Here is a 9,203-nt window from a genome sequence, read left to right on the forward strand (position 1 = left end):
AAGGAAAAGAAGTTGCTTTGACTTCTGTTTGTAAACTTCTCTCTACTGTCACCTTTCCCTCCTATGCTGAAGTTTCAAACAGGTCCCAGAGAGTTGCAAGGCAAGAGTGTTAAGGCAGTAGAAGAAACTCAGGATTTCATTCCCACCTCTTGATTCCTTTAAAAGGTGTTTCTAAGGCATCAAAAGGGGCAGGTGGTCTGTGCTTGCCTTTTCAGAGAAAGGCAGTTTGGGACAGTGTCAAAACCAGATGCTCAAGGAAAGACTGAAGCCACTCAGCCCCAAGAAGCAGCCACACCACCAGAGAGGAGCAGGGAGACCCAGTGGGAGGTCTCCTGGGTGGGGATTCCTCACCACCTCTCTTTCTGGAAGACCTCTGTTTGTACCATCTCCCCGGGGTGCTCAGATATGCAGGCCCCGTTGATGTCATTGAGCTTGTTGTCTGGAAGATCCTCAGGTTTTGTGCAAAGTTTCAGTGCCCTGGAGATGAAGACATCCAAGTCAAACTCAGGATCTGTTGCACTGTTCACCTCTGTGGGTTCTTGGTGGAGATGATGAGGAGAAGGTGGCAGGTTCCGTTCCTGAATCTCTGGAAGAGGATTGGGACACTCCAGACCCACCTGAGTGCTCTTCACCCACTGAGCAATCTCCAGAAAGAGGTTGGATGGTTCTTCTTCCAGTGACAGCTCAGCTGCAGGTGCTATGGTCGCTCTTTTCCAGTGGGATAAATCCAAAATCAGCTTGGGCTCTGAGTAATGATGGGGCTTATTGTCCCTCCACAGCAATTTGTCCAAGTAGGAAGGTGACCCCACTTTGTAATCACATGATTTCCCACAATCAGCATCAAACACTCTGTCCATGGATGAGTGGGACAGCTCCAAAAACCTCTCGGAGCTGCTTTGGGAATATTTCCTGGGATCAACTTGTGCTTCTTCAGCGATGGATTCAGACCCTGCCCGGGGGTCCCGCTGAACCTCATCCATGTCATGGTATTTCTCCTGTCTCCATTCCAAATCTGAGGAGAGGCTGACGTGGTACCTGCAAAAGACACACTGCAGTTAGACAGAGAGCTGATGGCTTCAGCTGCCTTCTTCTGCCTAAGTTACCTGCAGATGGAGAAGTTCTCCTTCGTATGAAAGAGATGGGGTTTGTGCGTTGAAGAAGGCAGAGGGGCTGAGTGAGTCGTGAGGAGCCTCAGGCTTGTCCAGGCTGTGTGGACAGGACCAGTAGTGGGAATAAAAGCCCATCAAACAAACCAACTGGTCATCAAATCATGGAATGGTTTGGGTTGGAAGGGACCTTGAAGTTCATCAGGTTCCAACCCCCCTGCACGGGCAGGGACACCTCCCACCAGCCCAGGCTGCTCCAAGCCCCATCCAACCTGCCCTTCAACACTGCCAGGGATGGGGCAGCCACAGCTTCTCTGGGCAACCTGGGCCAGGCTCTCACCACCCTAATGGGAAATAATTCCTTCCTAACGTCTCACCTAAATCTCTCCTCTTACAGTTCAGAACAATTCCCCCTCATCCTATCACAAAACACGCTTATCCCAGGTTTTGGGGCTCTCTGGCCCAGCAGTGAAATGTTCTCCAGGTGTCCCACACCAGCAAAATCATTTCTAAAACCCTCCACTCATGTTGCAACATTTACAGCCCATGTCCCCAGGTGTTTGACAGGACCAAGTACGTCTCAGCTTCTTGTTTCACACCAAGAAAGCCAAGGGTCACAAAGTGACCTCCAACAGCTGATTTGTTTCTTTGGTGACTAGAACTGGCAGGAAGCCTGATGGGGTTACAAAGAAGATGGATATCCTGAGAAAAGCTTCCACCTTCCCTAATTTCCCTGTTTTTTCCATCCAGTCTCTATCCTTGAACTTCTTCCATCAGGCAAGGAGATGAACATAAGTGAAGACCAGGGGTTTCTTTAGATATTTTTTCCATTGCTGGTGAAATATGGAGTGGATTAAGGTGAGGATATTAAATTGTTCTGCAGAGAGAAAAAATGCTGCAGAAACCCTCAGCCAGCTCGGCTGGAAGAAGCTCTATAGGAAAGTGATCCTAGTTAATTCTTAGCTCCTTAGTTTGTTCTCCCTGCTTTGCTACTGGGAATGGCCTGGTAATTGGGGTTACCAGGTTATCTAGGGGTTATCTAGGACCTGTGAGACCTCTGCTCAAGGCTTTGAGCTGCTCAACGTCCTGTAGGACTTTCTGCAAACCATTTGGAGGTTAATTTAATTCAAGTTGTTGTTGGTTTTTTTTTTAAAGAGCCTGGATCTGTGAGGTCTGGGGTTTATGTGCCTTAAAAATTGATAAATAGAGAGCCCCAAATCAGCTCCAAAAGGTACAAGAATGACATTATTTTATCACTGGTGTGACAAGGACAGAGGGAGGAACCACAGTGGCATCTAACGCCACGTAGTTCAAATGAAGACAATACAGGCTGTGAACAAACCAAGAGTGGAGAGATACTGCCTAACTGGAAGGTGGAGACTCAACATCTGCTCTCTGTGGACATCACTGGTGAACCTCTCCTCACCTCCAGCAAGGTGCCAGCTTGAGCTGGTGTTCCAATATGACACAAAGAAGGAAAAGCTGGTGTCTTCCCTGGATCTTTGAGACTGAACCCGATGAAGAGCAGGTCCCAGACTCACCAGTCAAGCTCTCCCTGAAGCATTTCAGCCCCAGCCCTGGATCCCATACCTGTCCCAGTTGGATATCTGGCTCTGGTTGGCTTCCATCAGTAAAATATCATCAATCTCATCCTCAATCCGGAAGGGATGTTGAGACACTGGCTCATCCTCAGGGCAGGAATAGGGACTCATGTAGGGATGTTGCAGCCCCATCTCGGCTGTTAATCGATCCATGGGGTTAAATGTCAGGATCTTCTCCAGAAAATCAATAGCTGTGGAACAGAGGGAGAGACAAGCTCACTAATTCCTCAAAAGCAACACACCAGGTCCTTTCCAGGATGAGCCACCTGGATCAAATCTCCTCCAAGGAAGGAAGGAATTAAAGGTCACGTGCACCTAAAATGGGCACTTTCTGCCCTTGCTGCATCCATCTGCTCCACCCCAGGAGCTGCCTGGAGCAACCCTGCAGCCACAGGTGTCACCTCATCTGGTAAGGCAGGAGAAATGCTGGGGAGAGCACCACATCTCCATGGGACAGCATGTCCATGTTACACCCAGTGTTGCAATCCCCTCCAAAAAAGACCTTTGGATGGGGTCAGGATTTGCTCCCACCCTCTCAGATCCATTCAACAAGCACCTTGTCTTTTTGGACAACTTGGTTTCACATCTTTACAAGCAACTGTAGCTGGATTAGACATAAAACCCCATTTTTAAAAGTCTTCAGTGTGACAAACGTTATGAAATCATTTTATCCATGAATATTGAAAGAATTGAGAGTCCTCAAATTCAATTAGGAAGATGGTGGAGCACAAACCTTTGATGATGAGGGAGGAAATCAGGTGCAATTAAAGTGATGAGAGTGAAATCTAAACAGTGAGAGTTTGTTGGGATGTTTTGGGATGATCCTTTCCAATCAAGTTATGTGAAAAGGTCCAACTCTGCCACGAAAGGTGGTGCTTATCCAGGGCATGAAGACTCCCAGATATCCCCACTCAAGATGTTAATTGTGGGAACAGGACCAGTTCTTTAGGGGCAAAATCACTCAGCAGAAAGGAAAGGCCACACCTGCCTCAGTGCTTAAACATTAGCCCACATCCAGTTGTCTCCCAGGGGATTACTTCATGGCTTGGATTAATTAAGAAGGAATCAATAGCTTCCTAAGGTCAATGGGAAGCTTGGTGGGACAACACATCATGAGTCATATATTAAGATATATTACAGGTCAGAAAGGCATGAAAACGTTGATGAATTATGCAAGGGAGGCAGGTGACCTTTCTTCCCCTGGTAACAACAGGAAAAAAATCCATTCCTGAAAAAAGCTGATGTGTCCCTGGATACCCCAGGCTGAGGGGTATCCATTGCCAAGCCCATGTAGTGGCTGTCTTCTGATGAAGAGTTACACCAGCCAACATAATAGCAACCTGGTGGGAGGTGTCCCTGCCCATGCAGGGGGGTTGGAACTAGATGATTTTTAAGGTCCCTTCCAACCCAAAACAGTCTGAGATTCTATGATAAGCTGGGCTTGGTCTTGATGTCTTCCCAAAAGCAGGTGGCCAGGTCCACCAGCTGTAAGCCTTGGAAGGAAGAGGTGAGGTGGCCTGGTCCACACAGCTCAACTCTGTCTGCTGTCCTGCAACCTCTCAACGCCTATGAAGCTGCTCCAGGCAGAAGTTGAGGTTCAAAAGGTGGTAGTTTTACAGCCTCCTCACTACAGCACTTGGGACACATGCTTGGACAACGTTTCTGCTTGTAGCAACCATCTCATGGAGGTCAGAGATGCCTTTATTTTCTTGTACTGCACAGTTTGTGTTCATGCCAAAAGCTCAGCAAGAACAGGGCGTGAAAATATCCTTCTGGGCTGAACACTCACAGCTCCAGAAGAGGAAGGGGAATGTGCTGGTTTGGGTAGCAGGGGAGGAACTCCAGGGGTGGCTCCTGGAAGGAGCTACTAAAAGCTCCCCCAGCTCAGGTGGCCAAGGCTGGGTCGTTAGGAAGACAACAGATGTGCCTCCAGGATTAGCATATGAGAGAAGTGGTGTAAGCCCTGAGGAGACAGAAAGCAGGGGAGAAGGAGCTGAGCTGGAGAGGCAGTGCAGATCCTGAAGCTGGTGAGGAAGAAGGGGAAGGAGGTGCCCGAGCAGAAGTTCCCCTGCAGCCCATGGGAGAAGGGAGGGGTGGGGTGAGGTATTTAAACTCTGCTCTTCGTTTTGTTCTGTGAGCATTTGATCAGTGATCAATTAAACTGATCTATTTTCCCCAAACTGCATCTGTTTTGCCCGTGACCATAACCAATGGGTGAACCCTCCTTGTCCTTTGTCTTGACCCATGAGCTTCTAGGTGGCCTTTGTCCTCCCTGTCCCACAGGGTGTGTGTGTGTGGAGCTGAGTGAGCAGCCACGGGGCTGGTTCCTTCTTGTCCTGTTGGGCCCAAACCACCACAGGGAAGGGAAGGAAACAAGGTTGGCACAAAGGAGATGCACCTTGGAAGCTCCTTGGAAGACTATTTCACCCTTTTTGTTTTCTCTCTGAGCCACCTGTGACTCCATCACAGGTGCTCTCCTGCAGCCCACACCTTCCATAGAAGGACAGTGAGAAGGACCTGGAGGGCTGGTGGTGGGGACAGGTGAGCTACAGGTGGGAGCCTGCCCTACAGACCCCTGGACATCCCACTCCCATCCACCAGCCTTCATGCGCTTGGCCCTAGAGGATGATTCTGGGGATCCCTGGGGAAACAGGTCCCTCAGGAGAAGGACACTGCTGAAGGCAGTGGACACTATGGTACCTTCACTGTCCACTTCAGGGAGCAGCTTGCGCAGCGGCTTCCTCACTTCCCAGGTGCTGTTGATAAACGTGGGCATCACTTTGAGCAGCTCCTCTTTGTCTTCCTCATGGATCACAGGGATGGTTTCCAGGATAAGCTGCATCTGCTCCAGCTCGTGACCCCCTAAACGGGTAGAAAAATAGCAGTGAGAAGACATCCAGGAGTGAAATCATGGAAGAGCTGGTATTCTTGGCCACCCTCCTGCATGGCCATAGAGGAGGAGCCATGTCACCACAGTGTCACATCTCCTGCCAGCCCCTCCATGCTGGGACATCCCCACATGAGCCACCACTCTTTGCTCCAAGAAAAGTGTGGTGGGACTCCCAGCTGGGTCACCCCTTTTCTCAGGGTCGAAGACAATTTGCCCATGGGGTGTAATCACCCTGAGGCTGTCAGCACAGCTTTTCAGCCAGCCTGCTCACCTGGAGATGTGTGGAGCAAAGGAGGCTGAGGGGAGACCTTCTGGCTCTGCAGCTGCTTGAGAGGAGGTTGGAGCCAGGGGGGTCGGGCTCTGCTCCCCAGGAACAAGGGATGGGACAAGAGGAAATGGGCTGCAGTGGTGCCAGGGGAGGCTGAGATGGGATGTTGGGCAGCATTTCTTGCTGGCCAGGGTTGTCAGGCCCTGGCCCAGGCTGCCCAGGGCAGGGCTGGAGTCCCCATCCCTGGAGGGGTTTCCAAGCCGTGTAGATGTGGTGCTGAGGGACATGGGGCAGGGGTGGCCTTGGCAGGGCTGGGGGAATGGTTGGACTGGATGATCCTAAAGATCTTTTCCAGCCAAAAAATTGTGATTCTCTGATCTATTCAAAACAGCTACAAAGCAGAAACTGAACTCAGCTGAAACCATGGGGCACGGGAGCAACCATCCACCAGTGAGGTCCATCCTGTGGATGGAAGGAAACAGATATTGGCTCTAATAGCTTCAAACTTGATGACCCTCTTCACTCAATGCTGCATCTGGGCTTGTCCATAACCCCAGCTGAAGCTGGGGCCAGGCTGGGCAGTGCCCAACACCATCACCACGTGTCCCTGCCATGCACTGGGCTACACCAAGAAGCAAAGTCCCTCTGTGCAGCAGTGACCAAAACTGCTGCCACGATCCCACCAACAACAAGAAGACCATGAACACAGTTCCAGGCATCCCAAAACTTCATCCTTCAAGGAATGCACGTGTCCAACCTCTGTGCTCTCCCAATGGGAAAGGGCTTTTCCAAGCAGGTCCCACCTGACTTCTGGGCACCAAGTCAAGGCTCTGATGGTGACAGTCCCCACAACTGCAAGTGATTCATCCTAGACTTTTGAATCCCTTCTTTCTTTTCATGTCAGGACATCTTCATCCCTGCATCCCAAAGCTCAGGCCTGAGCTCTGAGAGAAGCAGAGCTGAGCCAACCACCTCCTTAATGAACATTAATCCCATTCTTCAGCACATTGTTGGATGTGACCAAGAGCTCCATGGCTGATCTCCAGCTTCCTCCACAGAGAAGCAGCCTGGCAGGAATCCTGAGTCACACTATTGATTTGCTGTCTGCCAGAAACACCAGCTCTAAAGATTCTGTCCTTCGAGGCAGGGCCATCAATTCCAACAACAAGACAATCCCTTGGAGGTCCATGCCACCTTACAGGGGCTTCTCTCCCTAGCCCAGAGCTCCCTATGGGTCTCCAGGAGGTTTCCAGACTCAAATCCTGATGCTAAACACACTCCTCTCCTGGGCAAGGGTAGGTCCAAACATCAAGTTTGGGAAAGGGTCTCCATCCATCATCACCCCAACAAAGTTTGGTTCAATGCAGTTCTGGCCACTTCCACCCTGAAGGGAAAAGGTCCCAGTTTGGGGTTGTCTAACCCCAACCCACCACTGACATGGCTGGTCACCATCACACCACACCTCTGCTCAGAACAAAGCCTCAGAAGATGCACCAATAGGAGAAGCAACACAAGACAAGAGGGACACCCTCCTAAAACCAACCCTGGGCAAATAAGAGTCCATTTCCTACAGCAAAACTCATTCTAGGTCATCTAGAGGCTCACAACGTGGCTTCAGGAGAAAAATAAGGTGACCACGAGGAAACAAACCCCTCATTAGTCAGGCTAATTCCCAAATTCTGATCCAAATGATAGGGTATTAAGTCACAAAGGCTTCCTGGCTGCTCTCCTCTTGGTGCAGTTCCAGCTGCTGCTCACTGGAGGTACCTGGCAGCCTGTTTAGTTCCACAAAAAAGCTGGAAGTGTTGAATTAGAGCTCTCAAGAAGCCAATTCTCTACCATTTTCCTCTGCTTATCTAATTCCTAGGGACCTTCTGGAGGCATTAATCCCTGAAAAGCAAAACATGAGCTACAGACAGAAGAAATGCAAAGTGCTGTGGTTACCTGAGGGGAGAATAAGGAGCTCTTGTGTCTTGGGATGGGAAACCCTTCCCTGGGCTTCCAAACAAGTCCTGGATGAGCACCCAAGCCCTGGTAATGTCTCCTCTGGGAGCAAGCACCAATCCCATGGGAAAAGCCACCATGTCACCTCCTAGTTCTTGGTGACAGGCACAGCCCCACTGGTGAACCCCACGGAGATGTGTGAGGACAGAAGAAATTGGGAAGAAATGTTTTGCTGTGTGGTGAGACATCAGAACAGGTTGCCCAGGGAAGCTGTGGCTGCCCCATCCCTGGCAGTGTTGAAGGGCAGGTTGGATGGAGCTTTGAGCAGCCCGGGCTGCTGGGGGGTGTCCCTGCCCTTGCAGGGGGTTGGAACTAGATGATCTTTAAGGTCCCTTCCAACCCAAACCAGTCTGGGATTTTATGACAAGCAGCTTTTTTCCTTCCCACTTTCTCCTGCTTCCACTGCTGATCCTTCTGGCTACGCTTCAGCAGCAGAGGGTGGAGAAGACACTGGAGGGAGCTGTAGCTGCTCAGTTAGGGATGCTCTTCTCTGTTTCCCACGCTGCTGGTGCTGGGGAGCTCTCTAAAGGTCTGAGAAGCAGATTTCAGCTGTTGGGGATGTGCTGCTCACCCCCTGTCAGCTTCAGCTTCATCCACTTTCTCGTTCCCTCCCGGGGCTCTGCCAAGCCTGAAGCTGCTCTTGCCACCACAGCACCCAGAGAAGGGGCTGTGGGGAGTGACACCCATTCCTAAAAATCAGCCTCATTTAACTGCAGGGCTTAAGTACCCTAGACAGGCAGAGCTAATTACACTGACTTATGCTAAGCACCCAAATTAAATTGTGCTGCTGACACACACTCAAAAGAAAACACAGTTTCTCCAGCATCAGGCAATTCCTGGAGGTTTGCAACTTCCTGGGAATTCCATCACTGTGATTTTCCTGCCAGTGAGCCAGGACTCCCCAGAAATCTCATCCTCCAGTTGCCAAGTGTGGCTGCACCTGGCCAGGGACCAAATCCTTCTCCCAAGCAAAGAGCAGAGAAGCCAAAGCAAAGATGAAGCCCCTCGTGTCGTGGGAGTATTTGTCTGGTTTGGGGGTTGGGTTTTTATTCTCCTCCTTTTCAGACATGAGATGAAAGATGGTGGGTGAGATGGGGCACCACGGGTACCCACCACAGCTCTTCTTTCCTGACTGGTACAGGAGGAGACCAGGAAAACAGGGCCTGGGGCCAAGACCTTCCCATAACAACTCTAGAGACTATTTTTAAAGCCACCCAAAAGGATTATGTATTTTGAGCTCTGGTTTCATCCCCACCCATCATCCTGAGTATCCTGACCTCAGCTGGGGGCTTGTTAAGTGATTGCAGAGGGCTGGAAAGCAGAGAAGCAGGAAT

General features: G+C 50.4%; 1 protein-coding gene across 1 annotated transcript in view; it reads right to left on the minus strand.

The window, feature by feature from the left end:
* Positions 1-347: 347 nt before the first annotated feature.
* MAPK4 (mitogen-activated protein kinase 4) overlaps positions 348-9,203 on the minus strand; it is a 19,164-nt gene continuing 10,308 nt past the window's right edge. Inside the window, exons 3-5 of the mRNA XM_010008495.1 lie at positions 5,408-5,569; positions 2,697-2,898; positions 348-1,035 (exon numbers count right to left, since the gene is read on the minus strand). Of these exons, the coding sequence (XP_010006797.1) occupies positions 348-1,035; positions 2,697-2,898; positions 5,408-5,569 (1,052 nt within the window). The remainder of the gene's footprint in view (positions 1,036-2,696; positions 2,899-5,407; positions 5,570-9,203) is intronic.

Source organism: Chaetura pelagica, unplaced genomic scaffold, assembly GCF_000747805.2.
Source record: "Chaetura pelagica isolate M959 unplaced genomic scaffold, ChaPel_1.0 scaffold182, whole genome shotgun sequence".
NCBI classification, from domain to species: Eukaryota; Metazoa; Chordata; class Aves; order Apodiformes; family Apodidae; genus Chaetura; species Chaetura pelagica.